The sequence below is a fragment of the Leptonychotes weddellii genome, chromosome 14 (assembly GCF_054177405.1).
Source record: "Leptonychotes weddellii isolate Sample4059 chromosome 14, ASM5417740v2, whole genome shotgun sequence".
Classification (NCBI taxonomy): Eukaryota; Metazoa; Chordata; class Mammalia; order Carnivora; family Phocidae; genus Leptonychotes; species Leptonychotes weddellii.
The window spans coordinates 60,777,184-60,792,972 of record NC_138382.1 but is presented as its reverse complement, the minus strand read 5'-3'; the positions used below and the strand labels follow the sequence as shown (position 1 = coordinate 60,792,972).

The window sequence follows — 15,789 nt, the reverse complement described above, 5'->3', positions numbered from 1 at the left end:
TGGTGATCTTTATCATCAGGGTAAAGTGAAGAAGCCAGAAGCCAGAATGCAAAGGATTAAAGACTGAGTACTTCTTTTTACCAAAAGATGCCTTAAAGAAAGTAGATAAAGTCAAGGTATAGAGAGGAAGTGGCAGATTAGAGCCATTTTAAGGAAAATGAATATTTGCTAGTTAGATTAATGGGAGGTGGTTGCTATTGTTTGTTTAATTGTTCAACTTTCCCATTCTCCTTCTTCTATTAATAGTCCCAAATCCCCACCAGTGTGGACAAGTGATCCAAACTAGATCAGTCAACTTTCCCATCCCAGGATTTTAAACTTGACAGTGTTGAAGAAATCAGATTTTGCTTGCATTTGGATCAGCTCTGTCAGAGGTGGCTTTAATTTCTACAGGTCTGAGAGAAAGTCATTCAAAATACTCTTGATTTGACAGAAGCACCCATACAATACATTTAGTACATCTAAGGCTAGTGAATTCACTTATAGCATGAATGAGATAATTTGATCACTTAAGAGTAGTCTCTTGTTCCTTATTAAATATTAAAGAAGCTATAATAACAAGAAGTAGAGCACATTTAGATTTGAATTTTTTAAAAAAGATTTTATTTATTTATTTGACAGAGAGAGACACAGCAAGAGAGGGAACACAAGCAGGGGGAGTGGGAGAGGGAGAGGCAGGCTTCCCGCTGAGCAGGGAGCCCGATGTGGAGCTCGACCCCAGCACCCTGAGATCATGACCTGAGCCACCCAGGCGCCCCAAGATTTGAATTTTTTTTTAAAGATTTTATTTATTTATTTGACAGAGAGAGACAGCGAGAGAGGGAACACAAGTAGGGGGAGTGGGAGAGGGAGAAGCAGGCTTCCCGCTGAGCAGGGAGCCCGATGTGGGGCTCGATCCCAGGACTCTGGGATCATGACCCGAGCCGAAGGCAGCCACTTAACCGACTGAGCCACCCAGGGGCCCCAAGATTTGAATTTTTTAAAAGATTTTATTTTTAGGTAACCTTTACACCCAACGTGGGGCTCAAACCTACAACCCCAAGATCAAAAATCGTATGCTCTACCAACTGAGCCAGCCAGGCGCCCTTAGATTTGAAATTTAAACATGACCTTTGCCACTTATGAGTTGGTCTCTTATTTATCGTGCTCCTCTAGTCATCAGAATGCAAATTTTTAAAAATCATCTCTCTTTTTATTGTTGTTGAGAAATGATAGACCAACAGAATACTTTGGATTCCCAAAGAATTTATGTCACTAAGGTTGTTTACCTTTCATCTATTAGCATTTGCACCTATGGTTTCTTTTATTTTTAATCAAGGTCAAATCAGAGGTTGGGGCTTATCATTCTTATTCCACAACATCCAGAAATAAAAGGCTGTGTTGTTGCTGAATCATCTGGTTGTAATTCCCTGAGGGAGGATCTTCAAGTTCCTGTTGCAGAGACCCTGGTTGTGCCCACTTCTTATCCTTTTAAAGCCAATTTCTTTCATTTTTCTTTGTTTCTGTGAATTACTCCAGTACTCATCTTCAGATATTGTTGTTCTTACATGAGTTGGTTTCTGTGCTGGGAACAGGAGAACCCCTACCTGATACTACTCAGTGACAATCCGCAGATGGTGAGTAACACTGAGGGAGAAGATAGGATTATGGGCTACTCTCAGGTCTCTGGTTTGGTCAACTGGATGCTGCTTCCACACACTCTGAGGGATACAGGAGGTAGGTTTGAGAAGGAAAATATATTCAGTTGGAGATGTACTGAGTTTGAAGCACATTTAGGACATGAGGTGGAGACGTCCAGGAGAACTTAATTGGAGCGAGAAATTCGTTATTTAGTAATTGAAGATGAGGGAGCAGGGAATGCCAAGAAGGAGCAGGCAGAGTGAGAAGTGGTCTGAGACTAACAGCCAATGAAGTGCCAACTTCAAAGGGGTGGCAGAGAATGAGAAGACAGTGAAGGTAACTGATAGGTAGAAAAGAAATCAGGAGAACATTGTGTAAGGAAGACCTAGTAGAGGAGTTTTGAAAGGGAGAATGGAGTCCATAGTTCAAACAAGATCAGGATGAAAGTGTTTATCAGAGTGTGCTGGTGATTGATCCTCAAGTGATTAGTTTCAGGGTAGTCCAATGTGTTGAGGAAAGAATAAAGGGGCAGCTTGAATATGGGAATGGAAAGAGAAGGATGGGGTAGGTTATTTTTTTAAGGAGAGACTAGGGATAGAATAGAATAAGAACAAAAAACACTCAAGATGCACTATCCTGAAGCTAGGGTCCTCTGGGAGTAGTGAAGGATTTCTTAGGATATGCAGATATGGGTAGTGTTGTTTGTTTTTGTTTTTTTTTAAGATTTTATTTATTTATTTATTTGAGAGAGAGAGAGAGAGAGCGTGCGCACAAGTAATGGGGAGAAGCAGACTCCCCACCAAGCAGGGAGCTGGATGTGGGTCTCGATCCCAGTACCCTGGGATCATGACCTGAGCTGAAGGCAGACGTTTAACCAACTGAACCACCCAGGTGCCCTGAAAACATGGATAGTGTTAAGAGAATCAATCTCTTGGTCATATACATTCTTCTTTTCTTTTCTTTTATTTATTTATTTTTGAGAGAGACAGAATCTTAAGCAGGTTCTACGCCCAGCGCAGAGCCCAACAACTCCGGGCTTGATTTCATGACCCTGAGATCCTGACCTCAGCCTAAATCAAGAGTCAATGCTTTTTTTTTTTAAAGGAATTTTTTTTTTTTTTAAGATTTTATTTGTTTATTTGACAGAGAGAGACACAGCGAGAGAGGGAACACAAGCAGGGGGAGTGGGAGAGGGAGAAGCAGGCTCCCCGCAGAGCAGGGAGCCTGATGCGGGACTCGATCCCAGGACCCTGGGATCATGACCCGAGCTGAAGGCAGTTGCTTAACCAACTGAGCCACCCAGGCGCCCCGCGCCCCTTTTTTTTTAAAGGATTAACAAGAGTTGACGCTTGGGGAGCCTGGGCCTGGGATCAAGCCCCGCATCGGGCTCCCTGCTCAACGGGAAGCCTGCTTCTCCCTCTCCCACTCCCCCTGCTTGTGTTCCCTCTCTCGCTGTGTCTCTCTCTGTCAAATAAATAAATAAAATCTTTTAAAAAAACAAACAAACAAGAGTTGATGCTTAATCAACTGAGCCACCCAGGTGCCTCGATTCTTCATTTAAATTGCTTTGCCTAAGAACGCTCTAAATTCAAGGTGTCCATGGGATGCCTGGCTGGCTCAATTAGTAGAGCATGCGACTTTTGAGTTCCAGGTTGTGGTTTTGAGCCCCATGTTGGGTGTAGAGATTACTTAAAAATAAAATCTTAAAAAAAATAAAGTCAAGATGTTCTTTTTCACTATGGCCCTTCTCTCATCTTACAAAAGCAAGCCACACCTCTCAGCCACCTCCAGTCTGACTATGGTTGATTACCCCCGGGGAAGAACTTCAAGTGACTTCAAAAGGACAATTTGATATACCAAATTATATAATGAGGAAGTGAATAACAACACCTGAATATGTCTCTCTTTCTCTTTTTTTTTCCCAAAAAGCCTCTGTCCCTTTCATTAAGAGATATATTTCAACTCTCAAAAGTTGTAACATAAAAATATGCTAATCACTAATAGTTAAAGCCTTTAAAAAAGTTGTAATATATTTACGTTGTTTTGAAAAGTTGTGTACTACTACTAATTATGCTTACTCAATCATAATAATTTTTCAAATGGCCACAGAAAAAATTTAAATTTTTAAATTTATGTACATATTTTTGTTGAAGAAAAGGATGATGAAGTGAACAATAAGACTTTCAAGGTTAAAACTGTATTGCATTATTATAAATTATTGTGGGGGGAAGTAAAATTGACATACAAGTTCAAGGAGAAAATGCAATTATATAAAATCACTGATTTTTAAGAACTTGTTCATGTATTTTTAAATAGATAATAGTAGGCACCAAATCCATATCTCATTTAAAAAATCTTATTTAGAGGAACCTGGGTGGCTCAGTCGTTAAGTGTCTGCCTTCGGCTCAGGTCATGATCTCAGGGTCTTGGGATGGAGCCCCGCATCGCGCTCCCTGCTTAGCGGGAAGTCTGTTTCTCCCTCTCCCACTCCCCCTGCTTGTGTTCCCTCTCTGCCGTGTCTCTCTCTGTCAAATAAATAAATAAAATCTTTAAAAAAAAATAAAAATCTTATTTAGATGCTACATATATTTTTTTAAATTTTTTATTTAAATTCAATTTCAGGGGCACCTGGGTGAATCAGGTGGTTAAGCGTCTGACTTCGGCTCAGGTCACAATCCCGGGGTTGTGGGATCGAGCCCCGCATCGGGCTCTCTGCTCAGTGGGGAGCCTGCTTCTCCCTCTGCCTGCTGCTCCCCCTGCTTGTGCTCTCTCTGTCAAATAAGTAAATAAAATCTTTAAAAAATAAAAAATAAATTCAATGTCATTAACATACACTTCATTATTAGTTTCAGGGATAGAATTTAGTGCTATATATATAGTTTAAAGAAGTTAACAGAAGGATTTTTATTTTATTTTATTATTTTTTAAAGATTTATTTATTTATTTTAGAGAGAGAGCATGAGCTGGAGGGACGGAGGGAGAGGGGGAGAGAATCTCAAGCCGACTCCACATTGAGCATGGAGCCTGACATGGGGGTTTGATCTCAAGATCTTGAGATCACTACCTGAGCTGAAACTAAGAGTTGGATGCTTAACTGACTGCGCCACTCTAGTGCCCTGGTTTTTATACTTAAGTGCTAGTGTTTACAACAGAATTTATTGTCAAAATTTCTCCCTTTCAATTTTTCATAAGGGAAAATTTTAGCTGCTAAAAATGTGTGAATGGATTACATTAGTTTTCAAAAATTTTTTTGATGGGGAGACGAATGTAAACAAAAGACTTTGAAGCCACTGTCTAAAGGAAATCAGAGGAGATATCCCTTCTGGTATAGGGATAAATTTTATCCCTAGAGGAAATGTTGCCTTATCCTCTAAGATGCAAGTTGAAGTATTGTATTGGACCAGGTCAGCTTTTTGCCCTTTTCCAGTGATATTTGGGAGGGAAAAATAAAGTGAATGATAGGTTTTGCCAGAGGTTGGGAATTGATTGGTACTGTCTTTAAGATAGAAACCAAGGAAAGACAGACTTGAATTCATTGCCATCTTTGGGGTTTAGGCTAAGAATGGAGCATGTGATACTTAGAGGAAACACAGACCAGAAAGCAGTGGAAATGTTCCAGGCGATGGGGAGGATCCAAAATGTATTCTAAATCCACAGGAATTAGGGAATAAAACAGTGGAAGGATTCTATATGGTGGTTAGAGACTGATGTTTTTGAGTTTGATTTTTAGAAGTGGAATGTTTTGAGTCCTGACACAGTTTTCTGCGTAGTGAAACATGTTTTTAACTAATAACTGACTGAAACGAGCAGAGATGAAGATCATGAGTGCTGTGGACTCTGTTGGCTGACTGGACCCAGTCCCTGACTTCTTCAGCAGCCAAAATGAATACTGTATGAGACTTATTTCTGTAGAATTTTGGCTTGTCTGGAGCTCCTTGGGATTGGATAATTGAATCATCTGGGATAGTTGGATTTTCTAGATAGTTTAAAATTAATCCTTTTAGGCATCTAAAATTGCTTATTAGAGGGGCACCTGGGTGGCTCAGTCGGTTAAGCATCTGCCTTCGGCTCAGGTCATGATCCCAGGGTCCTGGGATTGAGTCCCACATAGGGCTCCCTGCTCAGTGGATGGTCTGCTTGTCCCTCTCCCTCTCCCCTCCCCTTACTTGTTCTCCCTTTCTCTTTCTCTCTAATAAATAAAATCTTGAAAGATTTTTAAAATTTATTTATTTGAGAGAGAGAGAGAGCGCGCGCACAAACAGGGAAGGGCAGAGGGAGCGGGAGAGGGAGAAGCAGGCTTCCGGCTGAGCAGAGAGCCCAGCGAAGGGCTCCATCCCAGGACCCTGGGATCATGACCTGAGCCCACGGCAGACGCTTAACGACTGAGCCACCCAGGTGTCCCTGTACTGTTTCTTGATGTCAGGATTATCGCCGTGGCCATCAGTTATTCAAGTGAAATGATTTCAGGGACTCTGGGGTGGGTAGTGCTTTTTGTACTTTACAAATAACCCCAGAATGTTTTGCTTTTTGAGTTCTTACAGCTTCTTTTCATAGTTTTCCTGCTTCTTCCCTGGTTTTTAGGGGTCCATAAGCTCCTCTGTCATCCAAGTACCTGCCCAGAAGAGTGCTCTCTAATGTTCTGCTTCTAATTTGCTCTCACTATGGAAACAAGCCTACTTTGTTAGAACTGTGCATACGTTCAGTGTAATTCGGGCCTTCCAGAGGGGAGAGGGGACTTTGAAAGAGTAGAAGACGTAAGTTTTTCGTTCTTGGATTTTGTGATGCATTATTTTGGCTTCTCAGTGGCCTCTTCTCTGCCCCCTGTGCATCCCTTTCCACAATTCCTTCTTGTCTGTTTCTGGAAATTGAAGTAAATTCTAGATAGGAAGTATCTCCAGGCTACTATTCAAAACCAAATTGTCTAGTAAGAATATGAAGTTATTTATTTATTTGTTTGTTTGTTTATTATTTATTTTAGACATTTTATTTATTTATTTGACAGAGAGAGATAGAGAGAGAGCCCAAGCACGGGGAGCAGCAGAGGGAGACGGAGAGGCAGGCTCCTCCCCGAGCAGGGAGCCCCATGTGGGGCTCAATGTGGGGCTCGATCCCAGGACTCCGGGATCATGACCTGAGCCAAAGGCAGATGCTTAACCAACTGTGCCACCCAGGCGCCCCAGAATATGAAGCTATTTAGTGGGAAAAATAAACTACAATAGTTTGAAGGAAGAAGCAATTATAAAAAAGCTTAGAGCTTTAAACACTAGCGATTAACAGCAGTACTGTAAAGTGGTATGAGCTGCTGTATATGATGAAATGTTAAAGGCATCTTTTTTTTAACCTAACAATTCCGCCTCTACATATTTCTCTCTATATAGGTAATATATGATTAGGTTGACATGTATAGGAATTTTTTACAGTAGCATTTGCTTGCACTAGTAGAAAAAATTGTCCACAACCTAAATGCTCATCAGTAGGGGAATGGTTAAATAAGTTTTATCATGTACTTATCATGCAGCCATTTAAAGGAATGGGGTAATTCTGTACATACAGATCACAGTGGTGAAGAATGATCCACTCCGCCTAGGTTGAAATCCCCGCCCCACCACTTTCTAGTTTGTGGCATTTTGGATTTTTCCTCCACGATCTGGTGTCATAGAAATCCCTACTTCATAAGATTGTCATGAGGACTAAATGGATTCCACCATGTAGAACACTTTAAACACTGCCTGGAATGATTAGTATTAGCTATTATTATCATTACCTGTGTGGCACCTGTGATATATTGTTTGGTGAAAAGATAAAGTTATATAATATGTGTAGTAGGATTCCATTTTTGTTAAAACAAACAAAAATCTGTGTATACGCACGTATCTATGATTTGCACATGTGTGGACTCTGAAATTTAAACATAGGATGAACTTAGGAGATGCTAACTAGTCTTGTCTGGAAGTTAATATTGCCTAACAAACTTTTTTTTTGTAATTTATATTCTTTTTTTTTTTTTTTGTGGTGGCTTTAGAAGGATCTGTTTGAGGCTGTGGGAAGTCAAAAGTTTTCTCAAACCAATCCTTGGTGCAGCTACTTTATGTATTCATAGTCAGGAAAGGTTGGAGGCACCAAGTTGTTAATAGGATTATTTCCAGGGAGTAAGAGAGGGGATGGTGGGCAGGGAGGTGGGGGACAACCTTTACTTTTATACACTTCTGTATCATAGTCTTTGCAAATAGTTTGTTATGTACTTTGTGTCAATATCAAACTAAAGATCCAAAACGTCCTCAAAAAAGGAATTGGTGAACTTAATGTGGTATGAGGTCATTAATAAAAAGAGTGGTGGTGTAGACCTTTTTGAAATAACAGGGAAGAATGTTTATGGGGGAAAAACAGTAATACAGAACTTTATTGTAAGTATGGGCCTCTCTCCATTCTAGTTGCTTTTGGGGATGTGTATATGTGTGCAGAGACAAGGCCTCAGAGAATGCCCACTCTGTACCTGTTAACCGCATTTTTCTCTGGGGAATGGGATGGTGGGAGTGGAAGGCCTTTGACTTTTATTTTTGATATCCCCGATCATTTGAAAATTTCCCAAAGATCATGTATAATTTCCATACTAGAGCAATAAAGGAAATAAATGTCTTTAATGTCTTGCAAGTACCTTGTACTTGCCTAAGTTACATCTGGAATGGCATATATTCATTTTTCAAGACATTAACTAGGGCTTTATAGATTTCTTTTAGGAATAAATGCAATTTCAATCCATTTAGGGTCTTGATTTCTTCCTCTTATACCAAAGGAAAAAAAAAAAGCATCTGATCTTGTACCTAGTTTGCTGTTGACAGTGCCGTCACATACGCAACCCCTTAATTTGAATTCCATTTTGCAAGTGTTTTTTCACGTACACGACCTCATGGACAAACTTAAGCCGTAAAGTTCAAATCGGTATATTGAAAATAAATCACTCTGGTTACCAAAAAGAACGTAGGTATTAGAATAAAAATTTAAAAAGGCTCATATAAGCATATACACTTGAACTTCAAATATCTTGGTTCATTTAACTTTAGTAGGACTTCGTGGCTTTCCTTCACTCGGCAGTCCTAGTTTCTGAAACATCAGAAAACTATACTTGATCACGGCTTTTAAGTGAGAAAAGGAGCCCAGGGAGCCGGGTCGGGGCGTTCAACGCGCCGGGGCCGAGAAGTTCGCGGGAGGCGCAGGGCGGGGCTTCCTCCCGCCGACTCCGAACCCGGCTCTACTTTTCCGAGTCCACGTCTCTTCCTTTGGACAGGCGTGTTCCTTCAGGTCGGGACCGGCCGACGTGACAGCCGCAGACCTTTCAAGAGAGAGCTCGGGCCCCTCCTGGAGGATCTCCCCTGGCCGGGGGCAGCGCGGGCCAGCCCGGTCAGGCCTCTCCCGGACTGCGGCGCGCGGCCCCTCGGGCCCGAGCCCGCCGCCGCCTCGCTTCTGGGCGCCCACCGCGCGGCGCCGCGCGCAGCATCCCGGCATGGAGACCGGCTCAGACTCAGGTCAGAGGCCTGCGCGTCCGTTTCGTGTCGCGACCGCCGCAGGCTGCTACGGCGCGGCCGGGCGGCTAGGCCGGGCGGCCCGCGCAGGCCGCCGCGTGCCGGGTTCGCGCGGGGAGCGCTCGCGGGGCGGGCGGCGGCAGGTGGGCAGGACGAGCCGCGAGCGAGCGAGCGAGCGCGGGCGGGCGCGCGAGGGGCCCGGCGGGGGGGCCGCTGGGAGGATGGCTCAGCTCTTTCTAAATATAAAACCGGCGTGAGTTGGGCGAGCGCGGCGCGGAGCCGCAGAGCCACCGCGCGGGCCGGGCACACCGGGACTCGGCCGACAGACGGCGGCGGCTCCGCAGAGGCGCGAGGCGGTGGGAGCGCCCGAGTCGCGAGCTCGCGGGGGACCGCGAGAGCGACGCGTGCAGCGAGGAGGACGCAGGCGACGGCGGCGGGCGGGCCTCGTGGGCGCAGCGCGACCCGCGCCGAGCGACCGGAGGCGGCTCCCGGCCCCTGCCGCACCGAGAGCGGCGAGCCCCCCGCGCCGCCCGTCCGCGCCCTCCCGCTCCGGCCCCTCCCTTCCCTCCCTCCCTGGCGCAACATGGCTGCGGCCGCCGCCTCCGCCTCCCAGGACGAGCTGAGTAAGTGCCACCGCCAGCCCGCGGCCGCGAGTCAGAGCTGGCACTGCGCAGGGCCCGGGGCGGCGGCCGGAGCCGGGGCCGGGCGGGCTGCCGGGCCGGGGCGCGCTGCCGCCCGCCGGGAGCCGGGCTGGCTGGCTGGCTGGCTGGCTGGGTGGGTGGGTGGGCGGGCGGCGGCCGCGGCGTGCGGGGGGCTGGGGCGCCCGGGCCTGGCGGGCGGGGGGGGGGGCGCCGGTCGCCGCCGCTTGCGCTTGTAGGCCTCAGGTTTGCACCGTCACGTTGCGAAATTGAAACTGGAGCCCCGGGCGGAGCCACCTCTGCCCGCGATCCGCCCCGGTCCGGGGGTGGGGGCAGCTTAGCCCCTTGCCCGCTGCTCTCGGGCTGGAGGACGAGCCAGGGGGGCCCAGGGTGGCGGGCTGTGTCTGCCCGTCCCGTCTGACCCTGCCGTGGCCCCGGGTCCCAACTGTTTGGGGGAGTTCTAGAAATGGAGCTTTGGGGGCGGGGGAGAGGGTGCCTCTGTGTGACACCCTAGAAATCAGCGGAAAGGTCAAGAATAGGCAGTGACCCTCAGGTGGAGCAGGAAGGACGGGAGGGCAGAGAGAGGGTCGCGGGGCTAGACGCAGGGGGGACCGGGGGCTGAGAGCGCTTTCAGAAAGGAGAGCCAGCGCGCCCTCGGCCGTAAACGTTGCCGTTTTTCAGGGGACGGCGATCCCTGTTTGGGGAGAGCGGTGGTCACCCTGAATCCCAGGCCGCCCCGCCCGCCGCCCGGGTTCACCTCGATGCTTTGTGGGAAGTGTAGTTCCAGGGCGCCGCAGGCCCACGCTGGGGTCATAAAAATTGAATTTTCCTAGGACACGTAAGATGATTTCTGATTGCGTTTGGGATGGTTAGACGAAATGTTTAGGTTGAGCTTTTGTTTGTTTTTTCAGTGCTGCCCATCGGTTTATGACAAAAACAAAAAAGGTGTTATTTAGGGATGATGTGAGTTTTAAGGGGAATGAAGCATGGGTGAGGTGTCGCAAGCCTTGTGAAGTTTTTGTTGTTATAGTCCCTTCTGCATTTCCATACGAAAGTAGTTATAAACATAGTAATTTGTGTTTCTTTGGTGTTTGGCAGTTTAAAGCTACTTTTATATACGTGATCTTACTCTTGCCCTCATAACAACCTTGTAAAGCAGGTAGGTAGGAATTATCCTTGTTTTAAAGAGGAGGCAGGTTTAGAGAGATTAAGTTCCTTGCTCCTTTGACAGAAAACTGGTGTAGCAGGAGTAATGTTTGTTCATTGTGAAGCTGAAATAAACAGTTGGTGTGACCCTGGGCAGGATGGAGAGTCTGAGTGGACAAGGTCTCAGGGTGTTTTTGGAGATAGACATGGTTTGAGGGCCGCAGAGTTGATCAGATCCAAGCTGGAGCACCCCTACCAGGCCTCCTGGGGAGATCAGTTCCCTGATTTTTTTTTCTTCCCTTTTTTTGTTATTGTGGTAAAATACACATAACGTAAAATTTATGGTCATAACCATTTTTAAGTTTATAGTTCAGGGATCTTAAGTACATATTGTTGAGCAACCATCACCACCATCCATTTCCAGAACTCTTCATCTTGCAAAACTGAAAGTTTATACCCATTAAACCTGAACTCCCTATCCCACCCCGCTCCACCCTCCCAGCACCTGGCACCCATCATTCTGCTCTCTCTCTGATTTTGACTGCTCTAGGTATCTCATATAAGTGGACTCATACATGATTTTGCCTTTCTGTGACTGCCTTATTTCAGCCTAATGTTACTTCAGAGTTCATCTCTGTTGTAGCATGTGACTGTATTTTCTTTTATTCCATGTGTGTATATATTGCATTTTCTCATCCATTCATCTGTTGATGGACACTTGGGTTGCTTGCATATCTTACCTGTTGTGAGTAATGCTGCTATGAACATGGGTGTACAAATACGTCTTTGAGACTCTGCTTCCAGTTCTTTTGAGTGTATATGCAGAAGTGGGATTGTTTGGTCATATGGTAATTCTGTTTTTAATTTTTTTTTTTTTAAAGATTTTATTTATTTATTTGAGAGAGAGAGAATGAGAGAGAGAGCACATGAGAGGGGGGAGGGTCAGAGGGAGAAGCAGGTTCCTTGCTGAGCAGGGAGCCCGATGCGGGACTCGATCCAGGGACTCCAGGATCATGACCTGAGCCGAAGGCAGTCGCTTAACCAACTGAGCCACCCAGGCGCCCCTTGTTTTTAATTTTTTGAGGGACCACCATACTGTTCCTACCAAAAGTACACAAGGGTTCCAATTTTTCCACGTTCCTACCAACGCTTGTTCTTTTCTGTATTTTTGAAAGTAGCCATTGCAATGGGTTTGAGATGGTCTGTTTAAAATTGTTATACCGCATGGTATCTCAGTTCCTATAGTACCTTTAAACACTTTAAAATCTGAATTACCATTTGGAATGGGGGAAAAATAACTAGAGGAAAATTGGATATCCTTTTTTTTTTTTTAAAGATTTTATTTAAGGGCGCGAGCGTACGTAAGCGTACACGAGCTTGGGGGAAGGGTGGAGGGAGAGGGAGAAGCAGACTTGCTGCTGAGCAGGGAGCCCGATGTGGGACTGGATCCCGGGACCCCAGTATCATGACCTGAGTCCAAGGCAGACGCTTAACTGACTGAGCCACCCAGGCGCCCCAAATTGGGTATCATTCTGAAGTGGCTGACATATTGTGTACATGCAGCATGCTCCCGTACATCAGGTATCTGTTAAGTGCTGGTAGTACTTATGGTAATACTTCTGGAACTTACAGCTTAAGCAGCTACTGAAAAAGGAACAAGTAATTCCAATCCTTGCTTTTCCATTGTTTTGTTTGGTCAAGTCATCAATCATCGACCACAAATATCTGTTGACTTGGTTTCTGTGTTCCTTCAGAAGAGATTAAATGTTTGGCCGCTGGTACCTTAGAATAATTTAACTTGAAATTACATACATAAGTACTGGCTAAGCAGTTTCAAATAAGCCACTTTTAGTTTTTTTTTTTTTTTTTTTAAATTTATTTGCGAGAGAGACAATGAGAGACAGAGAGCATGAGAGGGAGGAGGGTCAGAGGGAGAAGCAGACTCCCTGCTGAGCAGGGAGCCTGATATGGGACTCGATCCCGGGACTCCAGGATCATGACCTGAGCCGAAGGCAGTCGCTCAACCAACTGAGCCACCCAGGCGCCCCAAGCCACTTTTAGTTTTAGAATAGTTACAATAAAAGGAGAGATGGCGATAAATGATGCTTTATACAATTTTTTAAAAAGCCAAGAATATGAATATTGCTGGCTATTATTTTTGACACTGATAATAAAAGCAAACTTTTGGATGCCTGCATTGTTTTTTCCCCTAATACTTTATTGTAAAAATCTTCAAAAATACAGAAAAGTTGAAAGTGAGTATTCATATACGTACTACTTAGATTCTGCATTTGTTATTTTACCAGCTTTATCATGTATCTGTCCATCTTCCAATCCACCTTTTACAATTTTATTTTAATTATTTTATTTTTTAATTCAACTGTGGTAAAATACACATAATGAAACTTATCATCTTAATCATTTTTTAGTTTTACGGTTCAGTGGCATTAAGTACTCAGTCCAGCCTTTTTTTTTTTAAGATTTTTATTTATTTATTTATTTATTTATTTTTATTTTTTTAAAGATTTTATTTATTTATTTGACAGAGAGCACAAGTAGGCAGAGAGGCAGGCAGAGGGAGAGGGAGAAGCAGACTCCCCGCCGAGCAGGGAGCCCGACGCGGGGCTCGATCCTGGGACTCCAGGATCATGACCTGAGCCGAAGGCAGCCGCTTAACCCACTGAGCCACCCAGGCGCCCCAGATTTTTATTTATTTATTTAACAGAGAGAGAGAGAGAGAGAGCACAAGCAGGCAGAGCGGCAGACAGAGGGAGAGGGAGAAGCAGGCTCTCTGCCGAGCAGGGAGCCCGATGCGGGGCTCGATCCCAGACCCTGGGATCATGACCTGAGCCGAAGACAGCCACTTAACCGACTGAGCCACCCAGGCACCCCTCAATCCAGCCTTTTTTGATGTGTTTCAAAGTAAATTGGAGACCTCTGTAAACGTACCCCTCAAAATTTCAAGTCTAGCATGAAGTGTTTTGCATATATTCTTTCATTTGTCACAGTAATCCTGAGAGGTGGGTCAAATTATTATTGCCGTTTTATGGAATGGAAAACAGACTTTTTACGTTCCCAAGGTCCTGCAGCAAGTGAGTGGTGGCGTTGGATCCCAGGTGTCTCAGACTCCAGCGTGCACTCAGCCAGGCTTTAGGCTGTGTTGCCTCTGTCTACCGTAGTCAGTGTTCGCGCTGATGGAAAGATCTGGTCAGGTGGGCTGCGAAATTCTTAGCTAGATGTTACTTTAGTCCAGCTATTGGACTGCTGTTTAACATTGCTGTGGGGTGCAGAAGAAACACCACTGTCCACCAACAGAATTATAATATTGCTGAGGGGAAAGAGGAAGCATACATGTAAACAAATATGGAGGGAGCAAAGTGTATGATTATGTAATATAGATAATGCTAAAATCATATTATCTGTGGTTCCCACATCTGCTATTTAGGGATGTATAGCTGGTAACACTGGGTTTCTATAGATTTCAGATCAGCATTTTTTATCTTTGTATTTGAGGTGATACACATGCCATAAATTTAAATTAAATCTATAGTTGCTTTCAGTTGTATCTGCCACTGCACTTTGCGGGAGCTCCCAAGAAGCAGCACTGTTAGGTTTCTGTTTTATTTCATATTTATCGATTGACTGAATGATTAGTATCATTGACATATGGAAGTTGCCAAAAGGTAAGCAGGACAATCTTGGGCTGGGATTTCTTAGAATTTGTTATTCTTTCACAAATCTCATGTAATTGTCACTTTGAATCAGGTGATTGTAAAGCTAATGTTTATTGAAAGCTTACTGTGTGTTCTAGTCACTTTGTACATGTTGGCTGACAGAATCCGTACAACACCTCTGTGAGTTTGGTGCTGTTACTGTCTCAGTGGTGGAACTTCCTTCAAATTATAGAGTTAGGGCTTGAATTCAGATTCTCTGATTCCAAAGTTGATGTTAATTCTGACTGACTGTTGTATTACTGTCTCTGAAAGGGAAAATACAGTTAATAACAAGAGCAGCATGTTCCTCCCGCCCCCCCCCCCATGTCTTACTAGCCTCCAGAAGAAATCTGCTGTCGTGTATAAAATGTGGCAGTATTCTGAGGTTCATTGAATAGAAATATGAGATTTTTGGGTGAGATGCCACGATAGAGAACAGTTAGTTCTGACTTAAAGATAATTCTGAAATCTAGTTTGTAAATTACTTAAGGTCATGGTGCTAGAACTGTTTGGAATGGAATGAAATTCAGTGCAGGGCATGTGGGCTAGTTTTTCTTCTAATATTACCCTCTGCCAGTTCATAGAAAAGTTGACATTGTGGTTATGTTTCAGCAGTGGACAGGGAGATTTCTGACAGAGGGAAGGAAGCATTTGAGACTTTTCACCTGGTCAGCTGTTCAGTGGTTTCATATTCTGGGCTTTATAATTACAAGGCATCCTTAGCATCTGATCTTCACTGGGATAAAGACAACTCAGGAAGGAGTATGGCCTGTAATCTTAAAGCACATTGACACTCTTCAGTTTGACCATTTGACAGAACCATGGGGAGCTTCACTTGCAAAAGTTGGCCAGATAATCAACATGTCAAATACCTTCTGAGAGAGGCTCTGCCAGTGCCCGGAAGCCTCGTGGCTCTTTTCGAGGGTGAGACGTGGGAAGCTGTCTGTGTAGCCGTGTGGGGGAATGTGAGTCTGTGGCCTACTGAAATAGCCCCAGAGACAGCCATCTATGCAGCGGAGCTGATCTTTGTGGAAACGCTCAGTCAAGCCTGTATCATTCAAATTTTGGTTACTTAGTCAAAGAGGGAAGTTAAAATGGGAAATAATGGTATTTCTGTTCCTTATCACTTCTATTCTAATTCTTCATTTTTAC

General features: G+C 44.6%; 1 protein-coding gene across 4 annotated transcripts in view; it reads left to right on the top strand.

Annotated features, from left to right (window-relative positions):
- The first annotated feature begins 8,855 nt into the window (after window positions 1–8,855).
- ECPAS (Ecm29 proteasome adaptor and scaffold) overlaps window positions 8,856–15,789 on the top strand; it is a 96,506-nt gene continuing 89,572 nt past the window's right edge. For 2 of the 4 annotated variants that reach the window (XM_081803364.1, XM_081803365.1), the window contains exon 1: window positions 8,856–9,143. In XM_081803364.1, the coding sequence (XP_081659490.1) occupies window positions 9,122–9,143 (22 nt within the window). In that variant the 5' untranslated portion in view covers window positions 8,856–9,121. Of the gene's footprint in view, window positions 9,144–9,427; window positions 9,764–15,789 lie in introns of those variants that run through there. The other 2 variants (XM_081803363.1, XM_081803366.1) reach the window with 2 other exon arrangements.